The 27485-nt window shown below is 47.2% G+C and overlaps 8 protein-coding genes across 8 annotated transcripts; 5 read left to right on the top strand and 3 right to left on the bottom strand.

Moving 5' to 3' along the window:
- The first annotated feature begins 195 nt into the window (after window positions 1-195).
- GGS22DRAFT_69442 (abc transporter) lies at window positions 196-5516 on the top strand. The gene is made up of 4 exons (XM_047967824.1): window positions 196-738; window positions 801-3445; window positions 3499-5149; window positions 5211-5516. Exons 1-4 carry the CDS (start codon window positions 644-646, stop codon window positions 5323-5325), a joined length of 4506 nt encoding a protein of 1501 aa, XP_047823109.1. The 5' UTR covers window positions 196-643; the 3' UTR covers window positions 5326-5516.
- Window positions 5517-5618: 102 nt separating this feature from the next.
- On the bottom strand, window positions 5619-7954 carry GGS22DRAFT_69447 (Presilphiperfolan-8-beta-ol synthase). The gene is made up of 10 exons (XM_047967826.1): window positions 7432-7954; window positions 7231-7357; window positions 7149-7167; window positions 6929-7083; window positions 6849-6861; window positions 6633-6795; window positions 6461-6550; window positions 6368-6401; window positions 6098-6315; window positions 5619-6032 (listed from the first exon to the last, which is right to left on the bottom strand). The coding sequence occupies exons 1-10, from the start codon at window positions 7686-7688 to the stop codon at window positions 5960-5962; spliced, it is 1149 nt and encodes a 382-aa protein (XP_047823110.1). The 5' UTR covers window positions 7689-7954; the 3' UTR covers window positions 5619-5959.
- GGS22DRAFT_69446 (transferase family-domain-containing protein) lies at window positions 7955-10020 on the bottom strand. Its single transcript, XM_047967825.1, has 3 exons — window positions 8330-10020; window positions 8151-8223; window positions 7955-8092 (listed from the first exon to the last, which is right to left on the bottom strand). The coding sequence occupies exon 1, from the start codon at window positions 9784-9786 to the stop codon at window positions 8386-8388; it is 1401 nt and encodes a 466-aa protein (XP_047823111.1). The 5' UTR covers window positions 9787-10020; the 3' UTR covers window positions 7955-8092; window positions 8151-8223; window positions 8330-8385.
- A 1057-nt stretch (window positions 10021-11077) lies between these two features.
- GGS22DRAFT_69486 (uncharacterized protein) lies at window positions 11078-13408 on the top strand. Its single transcript, XM_047967827.1, has 2 exons — window positions 11078-11765; window positions 11947-13408. Exons 1-2 carry the CDS (start codon window positions 11681-11683, stop codon window positions 13224-13226), a joined length of 1365 nt encoding a protein of 454 aa, XP_047823112.1. The 5' UTR covers window positions 11078-11680; the 3' UTR covers window positions 13227-13408.
- Window positions 13409-16917: 3509 nt separating this feature from the next.
- GGS22DRAFT_196882 (uncharacterized protein) lies at window positions 16918-20689 on the top strand (the record flags this gene model as incomplete). The annotated part of the gene is made up of 5 exons (XM_047965902.1): window positions 16918-17142; window positions 17225-17359; window positions 17411-17743; window positions 17806-19952; window positions 20016-20689. The coding sequence occupies 5 exons, from the start codon at window positions 16918-16920 to the stop codon at window positions 20539-20541; spliced, it is 3366 nt and encodes a 1121-aa protein (XP_047823113.1). The 3' UTR covers window positions 20542-20689.
- Window positions 20690-21412: 723 nt separating this feature from the next.
- Window positions 21413-23303, bottom strand: GGS22DRAFT_153568 (uncharacterized protein). Its single transcript, XM_047959871.1, has 2 exons — window positions 22527-23303; window positions 21413-22467 (listed from the first exon to the last, which is right to left on the bottom strand). Exons 1-2 carry the CDS (start codon window positions 22975-22977, stop codon window positions 21488-21490), a joined length of 1431 nt encoding a protein of 476 aa, XP_047823114.1. The 5' UTR covers window positions 22978-23303; the 3' UTR covers window positions 21413-21487.
- A 455-nt stretch (window positions 23304-23758) lies between these two features.
- GGS22DRAFT_69509 (uncharacterized protein) lies at window positions 23759-25299 on the top strand. The gene has a single exon (XM_047967828.1). It carries the CDS (start codon window positions 23874-23876, stop codon window positions 25197-25199), a length of 1326 nt encoding a protein of 441 aa, XP_047823115.1. The 5' UTR covers window positions 23759-23873; the 3' UTR covers window positions 25200-25299.
- A 455-nt stretch (window positions 25300-25754) lies between these two features.
- Window positions 25755-27227, top strand: GGS22DRAFT_69515 (uncharacterized protein). The gene is made up of 4 exons (XM_047967829.1): window positions 25755-25993; window positions 26065-26337; window positions 26415-26591; window positions 26669-27227. Exons 1-4 carry the CDS (start codon window positions 25839-25841, stop codon window positions 26841-26843), a joined length of 780 nt encoding a protein of 259 aa, XP_047823116.1. The 5' UTR covers window positions 25755-25838; the 3' UTR covers window positions 26844-27227.
- The last annotated feature ends 258 nt before the right edge of the window (window positions 27228-27485 follow it).

The following is a 27485-nucleotide window of genomic DNA, read 5'->3' on the forward strand; positions in this document are numbered from 1 at the left end:
TAAACCGATAGCTGCAGCAGCTGCAGATGCAGATACTGCGGGAATACCAGTAGCCAAGATTATGGAACTTGTATTCCGATCTTGCATCCTTCTGGGGCTTTGTTTCGGTTGGGGAGCGGCAATCTACCCGAGCCCAAACATCAAGATCTGTACGTAATAATTAGAATCAATCTGGTTTGAGACATTGACCCTCAGAATAACTTTTGATGACTTGCTTTCAAGCTTGAGCAATGGATTACGTTTATAATTATGTGCCCGGTTTTAACGCCGTAACGACCCCTATATCGGCTCGTGAGTTTCCCGATTAGGAAATTCCTCGCCTCTTTAGTGGAATCGTCATCACTCTCTAGGGCTTCGTGACCAATAACGCACCATACCGACGATGGCTACGCCTTGTGGGACTACTGCAGCTGCTATTTTTCCCTTGCGGCTGTTTTGCAAGAGCTATTCGCCTTCCTTCGAAGAGCATGGCTAGGTACTATGCCAGGAATAATAACGTAGTCGACGCGGTCACATAACTTAGTCTTTTATAGATGGCTCAAGACCAATCGCAAAAAAACTACCATTGGACACGCAGAAAAGTTCGCCTCCGCGCTCGTTTTCCTGACATGAACGAGCGTGCTCGACGGCTCAGAAGACGAACATGGATCACAATCTTCTCCAGCACCCCATGAGCTCCCAAAATGTGCTGCATATTCCAATCGACTTCCGGATCCTGTCAGACGAGCTTTCAAGGAGGTATGTAATTATATAATAACAATTTCTACGCACTTACCTACAGATATCTAACTTATTTCAAGGGGGATTTGGCAACACCGTGCTGCTAATTTATCAGACTTCATAGCGACGGGTTACCTGTATCCCGCATTAGCTGCGCTGTCACTCCTTTCCCTGTTGGCCTCAATCCTTTTCCCCAATGGATTATTCAGTCGCAAAATAAAACTCCATACCTCTTCCGTAGAAGTATCCAAACCGACGCGGAGGTCACATACGCCGCTCAAATATTCCATAACGCAAATAGTCGTCTTTTCCGCAGCCCTTTCTTTGGCAGCTGTCTCTGCGTCTCAAAATGGAATATGGGTGGAACCAGCCGTTTTGGGCTATGTGCTTCTCCTTGGAGTTTTGCAGTTTGCCTGGAAATCGAACGCTTTCAGCCTTTTGCTAAATCGACAAACGAACTCACTGGTAGCTATAATCACCATTTTGGAAGCTATTCGATTGTTATTACCTGTTGCGATTATGGGTTCGAATAGAAGGCCGTCGAGGATCGAGTGTGCTAAGCTCGGTTGTTTAGCATTTACGCTCATAATATCATTCATCACGCCCCGGGAGATGCGAAGCCAAGAGCGCAATGTAGAGAGTTCGGTTGCAGAGGAAATGAACGAGAAGTACTCTCCCGAGGAAACCTGTTCGTGGTACTCCTACTACATGTCCTATGGATGGCTCACATATCTTACGGTCAGGGGCTTCTTTCGGGATTTATCCATCGACGATCTTCCGCCCCTACCATCATATGATGCGCCAACTACATTACTACAACGTATGAACGAATCCCGTCTGAAAGGTGGAAGAACCATCAGAACTCTTTGTCTTGCGTTCCGAAATGATATCAAGACAATAATGGCCTGGGCGGTCACGACTGCGATGGTCGAGTATCTCGCACCATGCGCCATGTACAATCTCCTGAGTTACTTGGAGAATCCTAGTGAGAGTACCGCGATCGTGCACCCGTTCGTGTGGATTTCGCTCCTGTTCATAGGCCCTGTTGCTCGTTCCGTTTGTTATCAAAGATCTATCTTCGTAGGAACAAGATTACTTGTTCTAGTCAAAGCAACAATGATTCAGGAGATATACCAAACGATGATGGGGTCGCATGTAGAGGACAGTTTACAGGGACAGGCTGACACAAACAGCCAGGATCAGAGTATAGACGAATCTGGCGATGCTTCGACGAACGGTGTACGAGCACACTCCGCCAAGATGGAAAGCTTGTTGTCTTATGATGCCGACTCGATTTCCAATGCGACCGACATATTTTATGCCCTAACAGCGAGCACATTATCAGCTATAATTGCTATGACCTTCCTATACCAGCTGTTAGGATGGCCATCGCTAATTGGTGTTGGCGTCCTGCTATCCCTGAGCCCTCTTCCTGCCCTGTTTTCCGGACGCCAATCACGGTTACACAGGTTCGTGATGGAAACAACCGATTCTCGACTCTCCAAGATTTCCGAATATCTACACTCGATCCGAACCTTAAAATTTTTCGCTTGGGAAGATGTAGCATCCAAGACGATCAATGCTATTCGTGCGACCGAACAACAACGGATTTGGAAACGTAACATAACATCTATGCTCATCGCGATGACTGGCGACATGCTCTCTCTTGTCAGTCTCCTGGCCATGTTCACATCGCTCGTACTTTTCACAGACACGCCCCTACGAGCGCCAGCAGCTTTCACGGCGTTGGCCTTGACGGAGACCTTACGCGCGCAATTCGTATGGCTCTCCAAGGTCGCTCAATGGGTAGCGCAAGCCTACGAATCCGTCCAAAGAGTTGACAAATTCTTCGATTCCGCCGTAGAAATGAAACGGCATCCAGCCGGGCCCCCTGAATTCAAGAATGCGACTTTCCGCCTGAGTTCATCCTCCAGCTTCCGACTCCGAAACCTCTCCATCTCATTCCACGAGAAGGCGCTTAATATCGCGACAGGACCCACTGGAAGTGGGAAGACGTCCTTGCTATTATCGCTACTAGGCGAAACGAGTCTTGAAAGCGGGACAGCCGCTTGCCCACCAGACGTGTCCTACGTGCCGCAGACAGCATGGCTGCAGAACAACACTATCCGTCAGAACATTCTATTCTATACCCCATATGACGAGCGTCGATACAGGCAAATCCTCCATGCCTGCGATCTCGTCGAAGACATAACGCAATTCCCACTAGGCGACCTGACGCATGTTGGCGAGCAAGGATCCAGTCTTTCGGGAGGCCAAAAACAGCGAATATCATTAGCTAGAGCCTTATACTCGCCTTCGTCAACGCTTCTCCTTGACGACATCTTCTCAGCGCTCGATGCGCATACTGCTCTTAGAGTGTACGAGCGATGTTTCCGTAGTGGGTTACTAAGCGACCGTACAGTCATCCTCGTCACGCATTTCTCCACCGCTATAGATGATGCGGAAGTACTTGTCTCGTTGGATCACGGGGAGGTTTCGTTCACGAAGATAAACCCCGGGCGCCCGCCTAGCTACGCTAAGTCGTCTTGGGTAACGCATGCTGAAGAAATGGAAGAGGAGAGTGGTTCGCAGTCAACACCGAGTCCTCAATCAGGGGTGACGTTCATGCAAGGTGAAGTTACGGAGATATCGCTCCCAGAGGAGAATTTGGGTGGAGCAGAAGTTGATGAAAAGAGGGCATCGGGGCGTGTTCCACGTGGGTTCAGTAAGTTATCATTGCGATGCGTTCGAAATTGACAATTCTAACATTTTGAATAGTTGTTCGATACATGCTTCTTTTCGGAGGCTATTCGGCCGCGACCCTCACGATAATTAACACCATCCTAGTGCAACTCGCCTATTTCTCGATCACATTCTGGTTATCCATATGGACGGGATTATCCACGCAGGACGACTACCCCTCAAAAGCGATACCGTACCTCCTTGTTTACATCGGCACGGTCCTGGCGTTCATATCCCTCCAATTCCTCAACAATTACATATATCAAAGAGGCGGGTGGAAGGCAGCAAAGACAATGCATGAGCGGCTAGTTACGGCAATCCTGGGAGCCCCTATTTCGTGGTACGACAACACCCCAGTCGGTCGCATTATTAACCGCTTCGGCGTGGATATACAATCCATGGACAGCGCGCTGGTCGACTGGCTACGAATGAGTCTCGATAACGGTATCCGTCTTGCCTTACGCCTAGCGAGTATCGCGTCAATCATGCCTATCTTTGCGCTACCAGCCGGCATCTTCTGCATGATCGGTTTTGCGACTGGGGAAGTCTACGCCCGCGCGCAGATATCAATCAAACGACTATGCGCCGTAAAGATCTCCCCCGTGTTCTCGCATTTCAGCGACACCACCGGCGGTCTTGCCGTCATCCGAGCGCGCCAGCCGATGGACACCGTCTTCCAGACCCTCCTCGCAGACAAGCTCGCGGTATACATGCGCGCGCTAGAAGCCCAATACAACACCAACCGCTGGGTCTCTATCCGCTCCGACTTCTGCGCCGCCACGATCGCGGTCACGGCGGGATGCATCGCGTACTATAAATCCGGATCACCAGGACTCGTGGGGTTCTCACTAACGAACGCAATCGGCCTCAGCCAGACCATCCTAACATTAGTGCGGAACATGAATGAACTAGAAGTAGAGCTGAACTCATTCCAACGCATATCCGAGTACGCCGAAATCGAGCCCGAAGCGGAACCCAAGGAGGAGGAATTAAAAGCGGGCAAGATACCCGCGTCTTGGCCCGCGACCGGCAACATGGAATTCCGGAACGTGACGGCGCGCTACTCGGAAACCGGACCAGATATCCTACGCAACGTATCATTCCGCGCTCAGCCCGGGCAGCGGATCGCTATCATCGGCCGCACCGGCAGCGGGAAGAGCACGATCACGCGGTCGATCCTGCGGTCCACGGACGTGGTATCGGGGGGCATCACGATCGACGGGATCGACGTGCGGAACATCCCCCTGAAGCGTCTGCGCTCGAGCATAAGTTTCGTGCCACAGGACGCGGTTATTTTCTCCGGGGACATCCGATCGAATCTCGACCCGGAGAACACGCTCGACGAGACGGAGCTGCAGGCCGTGCTTACGGCGTGCAGCTTGATCCAGACGCGGGGCGTTGATACGGGGTCCGGGCTTTCGGTACACGCTCCGGTAGCGAGTGGTGGGAAGAACTTCAGCAATGGGCAGAGACAGATCCTCGGGCTTGCGCGGGCGATGTGCAGGCGGTCGAAAGTGGTGATATTGGATGAGGCGACGGCGTCGGTGGATCATGAGACGGATGTGAGGATGCAGAGGCTCATTCGGTCGGAGTTTGCGGGGTCCACGATTATAACGATTGCGCATCGGCTGCGTACGATCATTGATTATGACCAGGTCGTTGTTATGGATGAAGGGAAAGTTCTGGAGTATGTAACCCCCGCCCCCCCTGAGGTCATGGTTGATGTGCTTTTTACTGACGTTTGATAGGACGGGCTCGCCTGCTGATTTGATTGATAAAGAGGGGACGTTCTGGGGGATGTTGAGGAATAGTGGCGAGTATGAGGAGTTAGTCTCGTTGGCGAGGGAGGGAAGCCATGATTGATATGGCTATCTTCGACATTTTGCGAGGTCCCCTGAGATAGAATTTCATAATAATGAAGAAACGTCATTTCCAAACCCTTTCTTGGGAATTTTTGAGGATATGCGGGAGAGATCGAGATTAGGTAATCATAGGGGTGGCTCTTACTAAGCGAGAACTTTTTGTTTATGTAAGCAATTACCAAGCTGATTAGGTAGGTAATGAATTCTTTGATTGTTTAGCTAAAATTTAGTGCACCTAGGCAACTTCACCAGGCGGGTGTACCTAAGCGAGCGTAAATTTTAGGTACCTAATCCCCAAAACTTAGTACGTAAAGCGGCATTATAGCTGTAGCTCAGGGCATTCAGCAACCAAATAAAAAGATCTTATAGGTATCTTATCAATTCTTATGCAAACCTTCTAGGTTATAAGCCCCTTACCTCAATTATAACGATCATCCACTATAAATGCGCTATAGTTATTCACCAATCCCCTAAAAGTCCACTAACAATTAGGCGCATCATCTTCCACTAGGTACCTAGTAGTGCTAAATCATACTAGGTACGGTCTTGGCCAATGAGTTAGAGCAACCTTGTCTGGTTAAAGCGCATTCATGTGCTATCTAGGAAATTAGGTCGGCTCGCCTACAGGTAGGAACTTAGTTGATGATTAGTGTTCGTGTTTCGTAGAGTTGATTACCACCACTCCCCAGATATCTACCAGTTTTGAAGCTGTCAAGTAGTGCTGTCAGCAACTCAACTATACCTAGAATTTTAATCAAGCATATCCAGCTTACCTCCAGTGAAGATTCCCCAGGGCTGCATTGCGACAGGCTTCCACGAATCGGAGTACCACCCGGTCTGTTTTTTCTCCCCAGATAGGCATATTGGCCAAAGCCATGTAGTATCGTTTATAGCAGTTATGGATCATGCTTGAAATTTTATTCAGAGCTTGTTGCGCTGATAGCCCTTGGTTCATCAAGAGTACGATGAGATTCTGATCAACACCCAATGCCTGGTAAGAAGAATTAGTGTATGGATAAACAATCCCCTGTAAGCGGCCTTACTATATCTTTCTTGTACGACAGGATATCATTGGCTCTGTCGCGATATTAGAATTTATAACTTGAGTGAACTGCCGATGTTGTTGGATTACATACAGAAGCGCGAGGTCAACCGAGACACACATGCATTCTTTCAAGGACGGGTGGTTGATGATATCCAGGGGAAGTTCTACGCCCTCAGCATATCTATATTCACAAATCAGTAAACTTGTATATTTACCCAGCGAAAGTGTGTAGGACTCTTAACAAGCAACCTTAGGTATCTTACTCAATGAGGGATATACCTGGATATACGCCGATTGTCCCTCTCCTCATATGCAGGTATTCTTCTACGCTGAGCGTCAATGTCCTTTTCCCTTCTGTAGATCTTACTTGTTCAATTAGGCCATCGAAGAACATCCTATGCATTTGCTTTGAGTGTTGTTGCATGTCTTCAAGAGTTTAGTATCCTATGTCTTGGCAGGTATCCTTCATACGAACATACCTTGAGATGATCTCTATTGGTTCGGGGTTAGCGAATATAGGCAAAAGCATTAGATCTTTCGCTGACTATGGTGACAATACCTTTTTTATGCGTTCCCATGTCGTTTGAAATACATATCTTAGCGGACATTGTTCGGGAGCATACCACGGTTGCGTCTCTTCCATTATCCCTACAGCAATCCCAATCTCCTCCTGGGCCGCCGAGAGGTCTTTTCTGAGGTGTCCTTCATCGAATTCTTCATAGAAATCATATGTTAGTAAGTCATTGAAATCCAACTCCATTTCTAACAGGCTCACATACGGTCGTCGAAATAGGATGCCTAGAATAATTGAGTTAGTACCTACACTCTTCCCATTCCATCTTTGATCTCGATAAAACGAACCCAGTGCATCCAGTCAACTATCGTTCTTAGAGCCTCTTCGTCGCAAGTTGGTGCCCACATCGAAGCTAGGTATGCATAGTCCACTTTGGAGTTTTTGGTTGCCCATTTTCCATTCTGCCCAAAAGTCCTATCCAGAAGATCAGTTTGCGATTCTTTGAGCAAGAAAGGGACCATTGACCCGAATCTTGTTAGCAAACGTACCTTGCAAGCCATGCATCAGCCTGGGGCTTCACGGAGAAATAGTTTGGGTTCACGATAGGTTTCGCAGACATGATAGACGAGAACATGTCTGGTACGAAAACCTGGATTCGTTTGGTCGTCGAATTGGGAAATGGACTAATGTTTCGGACAGGGTTATGAGTTGGGCAAAAGGGAGGTTTTCCATGAGAATTCGACTTTATCAACGGCGAGTCCATTGGCTCAAATTCTTGATTCTTTTCCTCGGTAGTTGGTTCCATCGTGAGCGGCGTTCAAAGTCCTGAACTGAGATGACCTCGCGATTTTGAAAATTGGATAGCGACGGTAGTCTCGAGTCCATAGAAGGTATATGTATGTTAGCTAGAACCTTCCACCTCACCAAGGCCGTGTGGGTAGGCGTAAGACTACCCATGCATATCTATCTAGAATAGGTTATCGAGTTTAACCAACAATGCATGTGGCATATCCTCAACCCAACATCCAGCAAATTTGCGATTGAAATGGTTTGCATCACTTCGTGGATGCCGAGAAAGATGCCGTCCGATGTATGGAGCCACGTCCCGCTATTGGCTCGTATAGTTCACATCGTGTAATGTTTCGGTTGTTGGTGATCGAAGCTTATAGTGAAGCGGCATATGGTCGTGCCTTTTCTCTCCAACTCAATCTATAGAAATTTAGAAGGGTATACTCAATATCGTGTATGCGATGCAATGTCCACTTACCATTCTCCACTCCCCTTTAAAGGGGAATAGGTCGCAACAGCCCTATACCGCATTAGCCCACTTCACTCTGTGTCTGTATTCACATTAGCAAATAGCAAACAATTCGATAGCTCTCACATCACGTCGACTTAAGAATGTCTCGATAAACACATGAATTATGCGTCGATAATTTGACGTACCTAGACTAATTGAATATGACCCGCCCTCGGTAGATGTTTTAAGCCTTGTTCGGTCTCTAGGAATAGCACCGAAGTGTTGATAATTGTTTAATCGGCCAGTTCTGTCGAAACTTTTCGAATATTTGCCTATCAAAACTGACGATCACCTCCAGACCTTCTCCATCACCGTCGGTGTTGGCTGGTACCCTAGGTAGGACGATAGGGTATCTCCTGTACGTCAGCTTCGGCAATCTAACTGCATCGCATGTTCCCAAAATGTCGCCCCAATCTAGCCCGCATATGCTCTGATCAGCCCATGAAACGATAGATATGCCGTCGTGACGCGGACCTAGTGTAATTGGTGGATGATCCTCGGACGCAGCCTCCAAATACAGCAATGCATTTCGAACACTTTCCTCATCGACGCTGTGGAGGGAGGCACGTATTATAGAAGAAATATTGGCGAGTCTCGAGATTGAAGCGGAATCCAGGTGCTCATCATTGGTTGGGGCACTGGCGACAGAGGAAAGAGATATGAGATCTTCCCGTAAAGCTGTAGCAGTGGTCATAATGAAAGCAGCACCCAGATAGTCTGGGGGTAAAGGTGGGTTAAATCGCGAACGGAAGTTCACAGGGAAGCCTATCGTGCTGCTGTCCTTGCCATCACTAGTCGATTCTGATTCGGCTGTTAATACTGCACTCCAAAGTAGCGCCGTGAGTATGTCGCCTGATGAAACCCAATTTTTGGCGTCCAGTGAAATGACATGCTGATTGACTGTACGTTTCAAAGCCAGTAGAGTCTTCTGTGGGAAGAAAAATATACCCGTTGTAAGATCGCTAGGTTGTGACGCTGAAGCGGGTAGCCTAGCTAAATCATCGGGACTCTTGACATGGAGAAGTTTGGGGATTGATGCTGGAATTGGCCTATATGAAGTATTAAATCTCTCGTGCAGAACTTTGCGGTTTAGCCAGGTCGGATTGAACCCAGCTGCAGTAGACGCGCCCGTCCGACAATGCGAGGCCCAAATTTTAAGTAAAGACCCAAATCCGGTGATGTCGGTTGTACAATGATGAATTGCAACACACAAGATAAACCCTCCTTTAACGAGGGATAACCTAGCCCGAAATACAGGTGCCGGATTTGGAAATGGTGGTTGGGTATCAGGAGGTATGATTCCAGGTACAGTGAATGCTGAAGGTGGGAAATGCTGCTGTTTTATAAAGGCGTAATCGATGGTATCTGAAAAGTCTTGTTCCGAGTAGAGATCCTCAAGACTTTGATAAGATTCACCGAGAGAAATATGTTTGCGATCTTCGCTAATGACGATGCCGGCGAGGAGGTAAGGGACATCAGCTACAACTCCGGCCAAGCCAGCTTTGAGTATGTGAGAAATCTTCTTGTGCGTCGAAGGAAAACAGAACATTTGGCGAATATAACCCCGAGGCATAAGCCTATCAAGCGGAGAGAGAGCCGACATGGCGAGATACTGAAGTATAAAGGATTTTCGTCGAGTTCAATTTTCCGGACCTTGGTGAGACTTTGCTTATAGAGTATCTATCTTGCAATATATTATTTTAACCTTGGAGACCTCGGCGATCGCATCGAATGCGCTAAAGTCGATTTTGAACAGAGGAAGAACATATTATCCCACTGCGATGATATACCCATCATTCGCATATCCTAAAGAGAAGTAATTGTCAATCACGAGTCTCACGGCGATATCGGTAATATCGACTATATTCAACATTATTCCCGAAGGCATCTAAGAACATAATAGCCAGTCAGCCACGTAACGGTGGTAATACCTAAATTGAATCCCCAGGCAGTATATCTTGAAGTGAATCTAATTCATGTTCGGGTACCAAAGCAACGTAAGGATTGGATATGAGCGACAATGCTCGGATGTCGACTCGAACACCGTTAAACTTCGCGCGGTCGGTCCGGGTCAGTCAGTAACCACTTTACACGTACCTAGGTAGGTACTAATAGGTACAAACACGCGCATCGCGTACTGAATCTTGGCCAAGTTAGGACCGATGATCGAAAAACAATGATCACATCCATAGGACAGACGCGTCGAGGGGCACATCAAGGAAATTAGTTAGAAAATAGCTGAATTGTTTATTATGATGATACTTAATATGATATCATATTATTATAAGTAAATAGTTGAAGGAATATTAAGGAACATTACTGGCATGCCTGTTTTCGATTTGACGGAGATTAGGTACCGTGGCTGCGTGGATAAGACTGAGAATCCATGCGACAGCCCGTTGTTCCCCTTTATGCACTTCTGATGAATATTAGGTACCTACCTAGTACCTGGTATAATAACACACGACAAGAGAGGATCTTATAATTCTGCTTAATAATATTTAGGTTCTCCTACCTATCGTAAAGGAATCGGCACTTCAATTGATTTTAATTCTAGGAAGTTACACTGATGACATGGGATTCATCTAGTGCGCGGTGGTTGCTATGACATCGACGTTGAATCTCGAATTGATGGAAAACGATCCAAGTTAAAACGCGCTTATCCACAGTGTAGTACAGTTCCATGGATCAGGGGCCATCACTAGCCTCACTAGCTTCACTAGTGCTGTCAAATTTAGCTGACTGGCTTAATGATGTGGCTTTTAGCGGGGTACCTGGGGACTAAAGTGACCTATCAGCCACAACAGTCTGTGCGTACCGTTCAATAATACTGTAGGGCCTTGTCGATAGCGACCATACGTAAACAGGGACATTGGAAATCTATCGACAAACAACATCGGCAGAAGGCCTGTAATTCAGCCCGTTGCATCACCCCATAAACATGGGCGTATCTTGTTGAATCGAACCCCTAGATCAAGTTGGGTTTTGCTACTTTTCGTACATACAGAATACAACATACGAAAATACGCAAATACGCAGATTCGCAGATTTCAATTCTAATTTGAGCGAATAGCCAACTCAACTAATGAGAAGAATCCAAAATCCTTTAGACTCAGACTTCAATTCCCTATTCCACCCTATTTTCTTACTTGTCTTACTTTAAGCGAATCGAGCCATAGCCTAAAAATACCATCCATATGACAACTGCCTTCGATTGTGCCGCACCTACTAAGTAGATGACATAGTCTGCTTTTTCTACCTAGTACTTTACTTGACACTGAAGTATACGATCGCTTCGAACCAAACAAAACAACAAAACCACAAAGCGCATTACCCATTACCCGCCAATCCACGACCTACAAACGCAGATACGGACACAGACACAGACACAGACACAGACACAGACACAGACAGATAGACAGACAAACAAGCAAACAATAATCTATATTTCCGGACTACGCAACGTCCCAACCCATTCAAGACAACAGAGATGAGAAATGCCCAGTCGATTGCAAAAACCTCGACCACTCCCTACGCCCAGTCGCGAGTCTTCGATTCCCCTACAACAAGACATTGAAACCCGTAAGTGTGGTCTAGTTCATGTCTAGCATCCAATGCATACAGTCTCTTGTGTTTTAAAACAATCTCCTGAAAGAGAGACAAACAGGACTTTGTCTCTCTATCGAGTTCTCAGGACAAAGCGAATCCCTCATGATGTTCCGATACTAATTATTACAGAATCTGAGTTAACCTGTCTTTATAGAGCCTACCTACCTATATACTACATCGTCAGATGCTAGCCCTAGAACAAAGCCGGCGTATGCTTCCTACGGCCCAACAAATACGATGAATACCTACAGCACAACCCCCGATTCCAAATTCAACCCCTATACTAGTCCTAGCTTCTCTCCCAACGGCAACAAGATTACCTCGACTATTCGAACCGTTCCTAGCTTCGAGGCGCCCTCGGATGCTTCCTCATTAGACTCTCCATCCGCACGAAACAGCGGTTTCTCTAGTTCCGTTAATAGCAATGTTAGTGGTACATCGTACCATTCTCAACAACCAACGCACAGTACTTCTACCGTCAGGTTAAAACCGCAATCGCCTGGCCTGTCGCCGCCATTGCCGATATCACAAAACGGAAATTCATATATGTCTACAAGTGATGCAGCCTCTGGTGAGTCAGAGATGACAGATGAGCCAGCGCTATCTCTACAGGTCCCTGAGACGAATACACTCGACGATCGGTCAAATAGAGCTCTAGATAGCTCGCCGCAATGGGATGGCGCTGTAGGCAAGGCCGGTCTAGGGAAGACGGGCCGAGTCATTAATAAACTAGTATCGGACAACGAGGCATTGAAGCGAGATATCCAAATCGAGAGGTTAAAAGCCGAAGAGGCAAGACAAGCTGCAAGATTAATCGAGGATAAGATGGAGCGTATGGTCGCAGACTACGAAACTCGGTTATTGGAAGCCAACGTCACCAAAACACTGCTCAGTCGTAAAGAGCGTCAAGTAGAGCACCTGCAATCAGCTGTTGAGTTAGAGAAAAAGCGAACGGCAGATGCTCAAGAGCGCGAGCGCATATGGCGCGAAGAAGTGGAAAAGAGTCGTCGCGATACCAAGGTACAGGTAGAGGAGGCTAACATGCATGCGGCGCTGATGGACGGCCGATACAACGCCATTTCGTCACACTGGAAAGATCAAGGTGGCGAAGTGAAGCGCGCAATGGAAGGCCTCGATGATAAGATCAAGTCATTGGTCAAGGAACGCAAGACGGACGATGAAAAAATCAGCGTCCTCCGCGATTTATGTGACCAGCAAGATGGGAACATTCGAGATCTCCAAAGACAAAAGGACGAAATCGCCCGGCAGTTTGAGGCTTACAAACGTGAACAAGAGCAAGCGTTAAAGAGTATCAAAACGAAGGCCCGCGATAGGGAAGATGAGCAGCAGAGATCACTAGAAGAAGCGAAACGAGTACTTGGTCAACTCAAATGGGCACTAAACGTGAAGCAAACCGTGAAGGATGCCCAGTAATACATGACCAAGCCCGCCGCACTCCCTCATCACCCAAACGATCTGGACGTACCATGGATCTCACGGGCTTATATCTGTTCTTCAGGCCAATTTTTCCTCTCTATCATGTTTAGTGGGAATACCGGTTTTGAAATTGCAATACCCCTTCTCATTTCCCATTTTGAACTTGGTGTACCTTCGAGCGTACTAGAAAAGCGCTACGAACATGTCATCACCTAATTACCCCGGGTCGCTTCTTACATCGTAGCTGCGGCGATTCCTTCTTTACCGAATTCACAACCCAACCCTGGCGCTTGATCCATAGAGTGGCTAGGAGCAGGTCAGGAAAAGGCGCTCGAAAAGAGCTTTGGCTTGGATACCTATATTATGATACTTGGACTGGCGTTGTGGCGAAGGGGTTTCTGTATGGGTTGAAACTAGAGCTTGGCTCTACAAGTAGTATCATTGTCACTTTATAAGGCACATCATTGGTTAGGAGGGTAGAGAGAGACCCTCTGCTGGCATGGCAAGACATGTACGAATACTTACATTCACGACCCTCCCTTCTCATACTCTTTTATGTTGCATATACCCGGGTTGCCAGCTTATAGAAACATTTTCCATTGAACATTTTCTCCGTGTTATATCTTCAAATTCGAAATTGAGTAACCTTAGTGATAACAATTAACATTGGTCCAGCTCTAATCTCTTGCTCCAGGAGATACTTAAAAGTTTTTACGATATCAAGATTATCTTGAATGATTATAAATGCGATATATATCTAGGTACGTAGAAAATGGTTTGGATTTAAATTAGGAAGTATTAGACATGGTGTACTATATAATTTCCCTAGCGGACAATTCACGACTTATGTTTTTATAACCTGAAAAGTAGTCTTACCTTAACGGATTCGTTAGACCATGAATACCTGGTATGAGTCCTAATGCACCAACTTCTCGTGCTTGAGCAAACAAGGTAGTTATAACATAAAGCATCTAAATAACATAACGCAAGGCCGAAAGTTTTACATTCACTCTATTATAACAGGTCTAGAAATGAACGGACCTTGTCCCATAGATTCAATTATCATGAACTAGAGAATCATTTTCCAATAACACAAGTAGCCATGGATATCTTCCATTCCAGGTTATGAATTACCCGTTCAATAACAAATAAACATTGGTAGATATTACAGACAAGATGATCTGATAGCTCAAAATAGCGTACTACAGAGACTAGTTCCCAAAATATGAGTCATAATCTAGTACCTAGTTGCATTTGATTATTACCAAGATTGCTACAACTTTGACCACCTACCCATCCTCCCCCCTATTTCGGATAATCCTCGGATATTTGGAATAACCCCCTTTATTCCTAACTACCACGTGATCTATTGCAACAACTTGGAACTGTATGTAGTTTTCTATCCTTAGCCATCATGATCCGGTCTGGATCAAAATATCAGCACCTGAAGGATTAATCTGGCTGTCTGGTCTAACTAGGATCCAGCTAGGTCAAGGTTCAATAGGTGTATGATTTATTAGTCCATGGACTCCGTAAAATATATATAATAAAATAAACTTGTATATAACACCCAGCCATACTATAATATTAAGAAAACAGGCCTCATGATAATCACTCGACACGGGCCTCACCATTCGGTTTTAACAGCAATACCTAAATTAAAATCTTTGCTATTCAAAGAGACCATGTCATCGTAAAATGCATTACAAGAATCATATTAGGTATTGTCGGATTTAAATGAATAAACGTGATTATATGTTCCTATGCCTCACTACTTGAGTACCTAGAAACCCTGGAGATCTCTCCTCCCTATTCACGCCCGTATTTATATTTATCATCGTACCATAATACGCAATTGGTGCAAGTGCTAGACTTAATTACGCGTTGAGTAGCCAAATTTCAAGATTTCCGTGACAAAGAGTCGTTCCAGAACCTACAACATAATTGATATTCGCATACATACATAAGATGTAGTTGGGTAGGCCTTCTTTAGTACTAAGGGTTCATGGAATAAATCTCGGCGGGTTCCCTGAACTTTAAGCTATAATTAATCATAAAGCTACTTACCTAGTACCTACATGATAGATAAATGAGTCATTAAAATAATATGGGCGTCTGGTATCTATTAGGTACTTCAGGTAGGTACCTACCTATATTTATAAACTTAATACTTTGATCGTACTCGCCTGATCTGCGTACAAGCTACTTACATGTTACCTGACATGTATATAAGTACCTAGTAATTATTTTCTATCCTTACATGTACATTAGTGTATAAAACTAATATAGACTTGACTATTATGTAAGGATAGTGGCTTCCTGTAGAACCTGTGGGAAACGGGCTCATTATAGAGCTATTAGTAAGAGCTACCTATATGTATCTAGTAGGTTCGACATGTATATGTGTATGATATCGCCGACTCAGGGTTATAGGAAGGGGCATATCAACGACAGGAAAGTACCATAATCATAATTGCCTTCAATATTACCGAATTCTTGCGGTTGCTCTCGACAGAGAGAATTCCCTCATAAAATAAACGGAGCCTACTAGATTCACTGATATTACCTATAGGTATGTACTTAGTACCCACCACTGAAGTGGACGGTATTCAATCTTCAATCTTCAACAAATCACTTAGGTACTAGGTACACTTTGTAGGTACCTAAGTATCACAAGGTACTAGGTACTTGGAATGGAACCTTTTATGACTTCGCCATTCTAAGATCAGCCTCAATATGGCCATCTTATCTTGTTCAGCCCATCCAACACTTCACTTCACACTTTACATCATTCATTCCCTACCATATGGATATCTACGAACTTCGCACTTGACACCTACAAACACTCCCCAGTTGTGATCTGGGGTCCCAACCTTATATATTTATCCCCATAAGGATTCTCGTGAATTTTCTAACATTCACAACCAACAATTCGTCTGCATCTTATTTCGTCAACATCTCGAACCCGAATTTCGGTTCTGTCATTAACAAAATACCTCTGTTAACCCTAGACTTACATTTGTCCTTATTCTAGTAAGTTGATCCTTTCTATTTTCTATTTGTACTTCTTTTTATTTCTACTTTTCCTACATTGGTTTTTTCTGAGATAGGTCATTCCCATCCCATCTATCAGTACCCAAGTCAAGAAAGATCATCATCTTCTATATGTACCCCATTTCCTTACACCACGAGACTATTCCCATTAAATCAATTGATTTAATTGGGATATCTTGGTTAGAGTAATTTTTGAAGCACTGCTTTGGCCTACTCTTAATGGTAAAAAGGTGCCCCATTCACGTTGATTGCTTACCATACATATTCCCTCATCACCGTCATCTCACCTACGTATTCAATTACTTGAATATTCTACTTTCATCCCATAATCACCTACTCAGTTAAACGCCCTGAAATCATACGGAAGCATCCCTGTACATGTACCCTTTGGGAATCTCCAGCAATCTTTCCAGGTCCATCAGAACTCAATTTTCCATTGATTGACACTGTGCAAACCTATGGGGCTTACTATTTTCTTTCACTCTATACCAAGGCGAGTCACTGATTACATCAACTGAGCTTGATTTTATTTTTACTTTTCTACGTGGGCACCTTCATAGTATTCTATGAAAATACAAAAAGTCGGCTCCAGAAACTAACATATCTCTACCTAGAACTGATGGCATCCACTAAAATGTCCGCGTCACAGCGCTATGATATGGGTGAACCCCGCGTATCTCCACGGGTGCTAGATAAAGTACGCAGCCAGTTTCCTGGCTGGGCTGCTGCGTCTTGGTCTCGTGAAACTACGGCGGCCAACGACAACAATGGATATTCTGAGTTCCTTCTCTCATCCGACTGGATGTTACGACCAGAAGGGCTCGCGGAGTTGTCTGATGAACTCGAGAAGAGCATCGAAGTAAGTTTCTATGAAAATAAATCAGAATTTTTCGATATTATCGATCAATTTGCACTCTATTTCAGTTGCTAATTAATTTTAGGGCGCCCGAGTGGCCTACAATTCCGAATTCTCCTCTTTCAAGATCCGATGCCTAGCATCTGAGGAGGACGCTGTTATGGGGAAATGTCAGTCCTTAATGGACAAGATTGTCCAACGCGAGCTCAGTAGAGGCTTGGTAAATATCGTCAGAATATTCTATTTGAGATTTTATCTAATTATCCTATAGGACAACTCCAAGCACATCATGACTCTCAAGCAATGGCGTGATGGCGCCTACGCTACCTCTAAATCGGAGAAGAAGAAATATGTGATGGCTTTGGCACCCTCGCATATTCGAGATTCCATGTATCGAACGGCATGGATCATGCCAGATACTCTGGTGCAGAAGGACGTAGTATTGTCAAGATTGGTCCCGAGCAAAGCCTTTGTGAAGTTGCAAAACCTCACTGGCTGTAAGATGATGATTAGCGGCGATGGCCTCTGCATGTACATCGGGGCCGAGTCTGAAGACGAGGTATCTATGGCTGAGCGTAAACTTACTACTTTGGCCAAGTACGCTGTAAGTTGCTTTACATCGAGCTAACTACAATGAAGAGGAATATGCTAACCCTTGTCTACTAGTCAATTCCGTCTGAAGCCGACCTCCGCTGCGAGAGCTTCATTTATGCAGAGGACCAACAGGGCGGCCTTGCCAAGTTCACGTACATGGCGCACGGAGCGAAGGAAATCCTCAAGACTTTCTTCTTGGACCGAATGGTCTATTCGCTGGCTGAGGACAACTCAGCTTATGGAAGACTCTTTGATAAGGGTGTAGTTGTGACCATGTCTGGGGTTGCTCTCAAAGGAGCAAATTCCACCCCGGTGACTTCGTCAAGCAATAGGGGCAAGCCCTACATAGCCTTCTCGTCGGAGTGGCACTATAGAGCTAAGCAGCCGTCCACTGATGTGGCGTCTTCCGTTCCATTTGACCCTAACCCACGTGTCACCTCATGGATCACCAAGTTGCCTACGCCGGAGCTGATGTTACCTCATGGGGATGGAAAAGATACCCCAGACCCAGAATCAGGCATCCACAAGGGTCTTTTAAAAGCGACCAGTAACTACAATAGCGAGCATGGTCTGACACAGAAGGAAATCTATGAGCAACAAGACAGATTGCTCCCTCATCAAATCAGCCAAGTAATCCCGACATTGCCAAAGGCAACTCAGTCAAAGACTAAACCGCAGCTAATTCAGGAGAATACCCATGAGCAAAAGAGCGGACCACCTCGTCAGGCCAACCATGCCCTTCCTACTCTAACTGAGTCAGGACCAGAGCAGATTCAAAAGACCATGCCTCAGTGGTCACCAGAAGGCATGCCTAAGCAACGGGTGCCAGAGGTTCCTCGAGGTGGTCACACGACGCTTACCAGGGGTAGAAGAGGAAACTCTGGAATGGGACGGGGCGATCGAAGGCATAATAATGGCCGCCAGGGAGGCCAACGTAAGCGTGGCAGCCGTGACAACCGTGACAACCATGGCAACCGTGGCAACCGTAACAACCACGGTGATCGTGGAAACCGTGGTAATCGTGGAAACCACGGCGACGGCGGCAACCGTGGTCGACGCCCTGCCGGGAGACAGCGCCCTACTGAGCAACTCCGCATGAACTCAAGAAACACCCTGGGCAATATATCGGATCGAACACCATTAAGCTTCCCGAATTTCTCGCAGAGTACCTCTCAGAATCAACCTAAGAAGAATAACAACACTGTTGACTCAGGATCCGAGAATTTCAGTTCAACTTCTTTCGTGGCACCCCACCTTAGATACTTGATCCCAGGTGCTCAGAGAAGCACAAGTAAGGAGGCATCTCAAGATACTCATGGGAAGGAGGGTATTCTCATAGACCTGGAATCTGATAAATCAGATGACGAGCAAAGCATGAAGAAACTTCAGACCGTCATCGACGAGATAGCTGAAGAGATGATGCCCCAGAGTGGGGGTGTCCAGTCTCTTCCAGCGCAACAGACTACGATTCGCCCTGACCCTTTTGCCGAAACCTGGAACATGCACCTTCTACAGCAACGCCAGCCTCCGACCGAGACTCGCAGTTACGCTCGCGACAGTCAAGGCCAAATCTTGCATAGCACCATGAAACAACAGGCAGGTTCTAGGAGCACTCGAAAATATCCTTCATCGTCGCATAAGGTGTCTATATCTGAGGACCCAGCCCCTCAATTGATTGAGGCCATGACCGAGAAGATTTCTCATATGCTGGGCTCATTAGAAGTGTTTCCGGGCCAAGTATCCCTGAAAGCTCAGATTGGACGATTCTGCCTCACGAAGATTAATCGAAGTTATCTACAAACACAGGGCGACGGAGAGCAGCTACATGGTATCAAGGAGGCCCTAGACAAGCATCACGCCAACCCCCTCGATGTCATGTTTACGAACATCCTTACCTCAGAGGGAGCGGACGCAAACCACATCGCATTTATGAACGACAGCCTCGGTAAGAGAATGTGGAACGGCGACACGCGCCGTACCGTCTACGAGATCACCTGCCGTGCTCTAACCACGGACAAGAGATATTGCAAATTCATCGTCGAGGTCGACGGAGACGATTTCACTTATCAAGTTCGCCAGTTCCCTTGCGAGTCCTCTGCTCTCTTCATACACTGTCCCAAGAGATCGTGGGATTTCAAAGTCAGTCTATCCAAGTCTCAAGACTTAGGCGAGGACTTTAATAAGTTCGCAGAGGATCTTATTCGCGGCATGCGCATAGTGTGAGTAAAATATTACCACGACCTCTTTTTTTTTAGATGAGCTAACATTACGTTACATTACAGCCCTCAAAAGAGCGGAGTGCCCATTGTAGAAATTACTGCCAAGAGAGATTACCAAGTTGACATGCTGGCATTTCGAACACGTAATATTGCGTCTTACACCAAATTTAACGGTGCCTCGGACGTGATGGAGATCTGTGAGGTTCATGATATGGACCCGTCCGACATCACAGAGGGCGACAGCAAGGTAACCGTTCAGCTCGAACAGCGCGACGTATATCAACAACTTGGACAGCTGGGAACCTGGTATGAGGTATCAATGCAGTCAAAGACGGTCAACAAGGCGCTTCAGCAGAACCGCAACCTTGAGTTCGGAGAAGAAGTTGATTGGTCCCCGAAGAAGTTACAGGAAACTGGAGCGTTCGATGAGCTGATCCGTTCCACGATCGAAGTAGTCAAGAACATCGACGGGGTGGGTTACTGGGGAGACAACAATCAGGACACGGTGATCCATGGCATGCCTCTGACTGGCTCTACGACATCTTCACGGATTAGTGGTTCTGTGATCCTTCCACCTTCCATATGGTAGTTTCGTCACAAACCTCCGTTCTGGTATCATCGCTAGTCGAGCTTAGGTCTTCTATAATGGAACCTATGAATATGGGTGATGTATAGGGTTCGAAAGGGTTTATTTCGTCGGTGCCATCTCCTTTCTTCGTCAGAGTTGCACTATAGCCTGGACACCTAGTTATTTAGGTGGTTGACATGTTGGGCTACGCTTTTCTACTTTCTTGCTTCTTGCCTTCTCGAAAGAATTTCGCGAATAGTCGAGCAAGACTACTACCTCTGTAGATAGTCGGATAGCTACATGACAATGATACGGCTTATATGCAATTGACTCTTCATTTGTGTGCTCGTGAACTTCGTGAGGTATTCTGTTCCGTATCCCTCTGCCTCATGCATTTCTCCTGTAGGCACAACACTTACCTGGTGAGTAACAACTTGCTAAACATTGTATGCTTGCAAAGTAGGTATTTAGAACGCCGTAAAACACGAAGACAAATAACGAAACACCAATCCATCCAGACTGGAAAACATTTGCATTTCTAATGGGTATTCTATCATAGAGGCGGGACATGCGTAGGTACGGAAGCAAAGTCCATCGTCCTTGAATCATAGACAGAACTTCATCATCACCCACATCCCCTACCCTCCTCTTGAATAGCTAATCTCTCACAACCCAAGGACCAGGTACGTAGGCAGGTACGTGGCCAACAATTTCACCAACGAATATTCAACCACCCATCCTTCTCCTTCTCCCCATCTCTTTTCACTACCACCTCCTTACTAACTCTCCCCTCCCTATCCCCCCTCCCCTCTCTTCCACTCTTCATATTCTCATTCTCATTCTCATTCTCATTCCCATCACCACCACCACCCCCCTCCTCAATAACACCAACCCCAACCCCCGTCCCCCCAAGAACCCCCCGTATCCTCGCCACAGCACTCCGACTTCTCCACCTCCTCACACCGCTCTACAGCGCGCCGAGGTCGAGGGGAACACTGCTGCCGCGACCGGCACGGTACTTTCGAGGCCCGCCGTGGAAGTGGCGGGGCTTGGGGAACTCGGCTTCGTCTTTGAAGCGCCAGCGGCTGTCCTGGACGATGTACCGCTCGCGTGGCTCGCGCGGGCTGGTCACCCCGCTGCCTGTTGGGGTCGGGCTTGGGCTTTTGCTGTTGCTGCCGCCGCCGTTCGGGGCGAGTGTGTAGGAGCTTGGGTCTAGCATTGATCGCAGGGTCGACCCGGCGCGGGCGCGGTTTGAGGTTGATGGTTCTCTGGTTAGTGACGGTTGAGAAGGCGCGGATGCGGGGGGTGGTGGGGGTGGCATCGAGGTTGGGGAGGAGCGGCCTCCCGTTGCAGTTGCGCGCATGGCGGCTTGGAGGGCGATGTTTGGTGATGGTACGTTTGAAGGTGCTGCAGTTGGCGGTGGGGGTGGGGGTTGTGAGCGTGCCGGCGCTGCAGGTGGTCTTTGAGACGCGGCTAGAGGTGGGGGCGGCGCCAGGGGTATAGAGGGTGCGGATACTGGCGGAGGAGGCGGCGGTGCGGGTGCAGCTGATGGTGGTGGAGGTGGGGCTGCTGGAGGAGCGGGTGCCGATGTCGACGGAAGCGGGGGAGCTGGCGGCGCATGCGACCCGGGTAGAGGTGGAGGATGGGGAGCATGTGACGACAAGCTCGCAGGCTTTCTGGATCCGGGAGGCGGAGGGGGTTTCTTCCCGATCGGCGGCGGTGGGCCTTTCGAAGAGGACAGCGAGACGGATGAGATCGGTCGTGGAACATCGCTGTGCATTTTTCTAAGGTGTGCTACAGAAGCGTGGGTGCCTGCCGTTGGGACCGCGGGCACTGCACGTCCTGGTAACGTGGGAACGGCCGGTGCTGATCCCATAGGCGGTCTCGGTATCGACGGCGGCTTTGGTGAGGACTCGGAGTCGGATAAATAGGATGCATTTTGGTTTGCTGCGTAAATGGTGAGTGATCTGTATACCTATATAAACTCAGTAGAATCAATAACTTACCCCCAGTATCTACACCTCCGCCACGTTTCTTCAATTTCGGCATGCCGCCTGCGAACAAGCCTGCCAGTTGAGGCGCCGGCTCTGCTGACGCTCCGCTATCACGGCCTACAAAATCACTATTGCTTCTTGCCCTATTCGCTCCCGGAATTCCTGGAACTGGTGGTGCACCACTTGGAACTGCAGGAGCCCTACCTAGGCCCGGGACAGGGGGCGCTCCTCCCATAGGCGGTCCTCCTCCACCTCCACCTCCTGACGAACCGCCAACTTGGGGAGCAGATCGATCGTTCGTAACGGCCTTCTTGAGGGCTCTTCCCTTCGTTATATCGGTGAGTAAGGCACCTCGGCCGGCGCCCGATGGCGGTGGTCGTGATAACCCTCCGGGTGGTGGAGGAGGCGGTGGCGGTCCTCCCATGCCTGGGAGCGGCGGTGGGGGAGGAGGTGGTGGAGGCATTTTGGAGAGTAAGCTCCGGCTATTTTAGAGTGTTGATATTATCAGTTTCGTAGGCAGGGTATCGGAGATTCGATTCGAAGAGAGTCGGCAAAGGTTAAGAAGATAGCCTGAAGGGCCGTCACCATGCGTGGCTATACAATTGTAAGATGATATGGCAAAACCGTGCAAGTTTCTCGAATGAGGTAAAACGAAGTAGCGATGTATATCTAGTATTTGACTACAATGGTATCTTAGTACAAGAAGGAAGCAATCGTAACGGCACACGACGCAATTCAATGGCGGAAATGATAGACTGGTGCCTTATCGATGAATGGTTTAGGAGGTAGAAGGATAAGTAAATCAATTTATGGGGCGACGTTGGGAATTGCTGGTCGTAAGCTTTTCAGCCGCCCGCTGTCGTCACATTGTGGCGCAAGTTGCCCCGCCGGATGTTTATCGATATGTGACCTGTAACTAAGTACTAGGTACCTTGCTATTGCACGTAACAGAATTTAATGTGCTCGCTCTTTCTATTTTGCTATTTCTTATATTATATGAGATGATTTTTTACTTTGGAATAGTAAGCTAGGTAGTCACGATACCACTGAACAGAATCCAAGGAAATTACTCAAAGCGCTATTAATAAAGAATGGAAGGAGCATGGTCATTTCAGTCCTTATATGAGCATATTTTCAGTTGCCCTCTATATGCAACTAGTATTGCTATAACAGTTTTTAGTAATTAAATGAAATGCTATCCAATGAGAATAGTTTTTATTAATTGGCAAGTCTTAATTGAACTTCTTTTTCACAGCATTCATCGTCGTGTTTAACTACCTCTTCTCACCCCTGGCTCTCCTGCTAGACGTCGTTGCGAGCGTTTTCGCCGAATATTACCACGTTGCAACCATCGCAACGATGCCTCGATCCGCTCCCATCCCACGAGTGCCGACGGTCTGTCAGATTTGCGATTCGATCGTCGGCCGTCGCTTATACTCTACAAAACCCACATTGAGAGCTCACAATGCCACTACTAGGCCTCGAATTCAAATAGAAAGAAGGCTGTTAAAGACGAATACAATACAGAAACGTGCATTAGTCTCTGGAGTATTTTCAACCGAGAAAACGACATCAAGCTCTACAGATACTCGCGATACTCCAATTCAAGATGGCAATACACCTAAGAAAGCGAGAGAGGAACTGTCATCTGTAACCAATATGATGACCTATATTGAAAGAAGCAAATCTAAGGTGCTCACAAATCGAGGCATACCATCAGAAGCGGATATAAATGCAGCTCTCCGGGCATGCTGGGTCGTAGCCGATTATATTATGGATGATACTGTACAACCACAACTTACCCATATGGTGAATGAGCTGGATTCGACTGCTTCGGAGATTCTTTCGTTAGATCGCGCAAGCAATTCTCACTCTTCTAAATCGTCGGAGACTCCCAGCATTAGCATGACGGCTCAGGTCAAACAGATTATCGACAAGATATCGCACAATGCTTATGCGGTAATATCGCACCCACCTGTCTTCATTACACCTAAACTACTTGAAAAATATGTCAAAGTTCAAGCCCGTCTAGGGAAGCCGGAGACACTTCCCCAGATATTCCAGATGTATGCGTGGAAGCCTATGCCCCGCGAATCTAAAGGATCGATCAGCTATGTAAAACAGAGTCCGAACAAGATAGCGAACGCCATCGAGCCAGAGGTGATCGAGAAGGCCCTAGACACCGCGATTGAGGTCAAGAACCTAGATGCTGCGGTTGGTATCGTAGAAAATAGTTATGCTACGAAGGCTTTTATTCGAAATAAACTCTTGCGCAAATGCCTAGTACCAGGAGGAACACTGGCGGCAACACCAGTAGCAGCATATCTACTGGCCACGAGCTTTTCCAATTTTCAAAATACAATGGACACAACCTCTGCGACTAATATAGCATTTGCCGGTATTCTAGCCTACGTTGGATTCACAGGGTCACTCGGCATGGTTGCATTAACGACGGCAAACGATCAGATGAATCGAGTTACCTGGAACCAGGGAGTGCCTTTGCGATCACGATGGATAAGAGAAGAGGAGAGAGCTGCGTTAGACAAGATCGCTTGCGCGTGGGGGTTCGAAGAGAAATGGCGTCAAGGCGAAGAAGAAGGGACGGATTGGGATGCCTTGCGGGAGTATATCAATACGAAGGGCATGGTTCTGGATCGGACCGAACTGATGGAAGGAATGGAATAGTAGATCTACGGGTTTTGTGAATCCCCCAAGATCTACCTACGTAATGGCTGTCTACTAGGGGCATCATACTAGACAAGATGGCGGTCTTGTTCCAAGGTCAATGTTCGCCAAGTGGACCAGCAACGTTGTTTCGATCTATCGGACATGGGAAGTCAAAGTTTCGTGTATCCGAACTGTGGGGGCCACCCGAATAAGCAGCCATGAGAAATATGTCCTTATTAAGTTTGCTTCGGCATCACACTAACCTGGCGACTCTCCACCTCTGTCCTCCCGTCTCGGTCTTGAGTCGCGCATCTACTGGCTCCTCCGGCCCAGACCCTAGGAACCGATCCGTACGGGGGGTTCCACAGACTATTACGTGCATCGCCAACTTACTTCGCCTCTTTATCACTTTCATGGCGCTTTATAGAGGCGCTCTAAATATACTTGGCATTTCTTTTTTTTTCTTTCCTGCATATGGTGAGAAGTAATCCTAATCTCAAAAGTGCCCAAGGATGGATATCCACTACCGCCCAACGGACGGCTTCTTGGCACCTGAGTCAGGCTATCATTATATCAAGAACAGGGTCGACTTTCGTCTGCCATTGCTTCCCATAGGTTCTGTCACGAATAGCTACGATTTATTATCTCCGACTCAGAATGGGTGGACAATTCTCACCGAAAGATCCCAAGAGATGTCCTCACTATGCCCGTTTCGCGGCTCATCTCGATAGACCCCAGTTTGACGGTATCTACTGGACCTTCTTTTGCTCAGTCATACTCATCTTATTCGTCTCGTCATGGATTTTTCAATCGTAAGTGACAAACAGCTATCGATACAATATCTTGGGTTCTATAGGATATTAACCGTTTACCTATCGCGTAGGACGATGAGATACCGAGAAAAGCCGGAACATTGCGAAAGCACATTTAGGAGGAAGCTTAAGATTTCTCTCGCATGGTGCACATCATTGTTTCTGCTCGCCGCCATCCTCCTAGTATTTGAGGTCTTCGCCCTTCTGGCGCTACAATTCTGCGACGGTGAGGACCTCATGTCACTCTACTGGTCCACATGGACCATGCTTCAGCTGGGGTCCGAGATTGCGATCTTGGGCATCAACTTGGCGATGTGGCATCACTTGTTTAATGTCCGACAACCGTAAGTCTCCTTCGTATATTATAATAGCTCCCGTTCCGCTTCATGAATATGTCACTAATTAATCCTTCATTACCTAGACTCTGGGCCCTCGCGTTGGGTACCCCTGTTCTTGTCGTTGCGGGGCTCGGCCACATCATTCACGTTGCTTTCCGAGTATTCTACAAGAAGGCTAAGGAGAACAGACGGGCAAGTAGGGAGGTCCGCAGCAACACCGCTCGTAAAATGGCAGACGTCTCCGCGTCCACCTCCACAGCGTGAGTCCCAACCCAATCAAAATGTATGCTTAATATAAACTAGACACCAGCCACTAACGATTTAATCATTGTCTTAGCCCCAGCATTAAGCCGGAACGCGAACACGTTGACCAGGCAAGCGATCTAATAGCCGGACAAACCATGTGTTTCGCGATAGACGTGGGCGATGACGAACGGGTAAGGCAGTGGCCGTCTTTCGTAGGGATGTCAGGCGGCAAGGCGATCGTGCGGCTGACTGCGATACATGTCTGACGCATCGGTTTCATAGGGCAATTTTGGTTACAAATCTAATTTATACATACATTGATATAATATACGATATCTCTGTGACTCTCCTCCCTCTTACTCGGGAATTGTGACCAAGCGGTGTGGCTGCGCCAGACTATTGGGCGCCAACGTGATAACAAGAGGCGGGAATGCTCGCCGCGTCACGGATCTCTTCACAGACCATGTTCACATGGCTGACATGGTTGGCAACCTAGCACACCCAAGCGTCCGTCTACCCTAGCCTACCCCAGCTTGGTGGGGATCTTCATCGCGCCCGGACAGCCCCGGACTGGTGTTATCTAAAGCCGGTAAATAAAACGTCTAGGCGGGAGGAATGATGTGCTATGTATGGTACCCAGACATGTGAAGGTTCGCTAGTCTGATATCTGTAGATTTGCCAAGGAGAGATCCTTTCTAAAAAAGGGGGCGGCGGTGGAGATGGGAAGCCGCGGGTTTGTCTGCCCCGGCCGAATCCTGCAGGTCTAGGTCGGTAATACGTATGGGCGACTTCGTAAAAAGCAAAGCGGCTCAGCCGGTAGATACTAGTAGATACCGTACCCGCCAAGAGACCCAGCTACCAAGTTAGGGTTAAAAGGTCGGGAGTCGAAATTTTCTTTGGCGGAACGA

This window comes from Annulohypoxylon maeteangense, assembly GCF_022496945.1.
Source record: "Annulohypoxylon maeteangense strain CBS 123835 unplaced genomic scaffold GGS22scaffold_2, whole genome shotgun sequence".
Classification (NCBI taxonomy): domain Eukaryota; kingdom Fungi; phylum Ascomycota; class Sordariomycetes; order Xylariales; family Hypoxylaceae; genus Annulohypoxylon; species Annulohypoxylon maeteangense.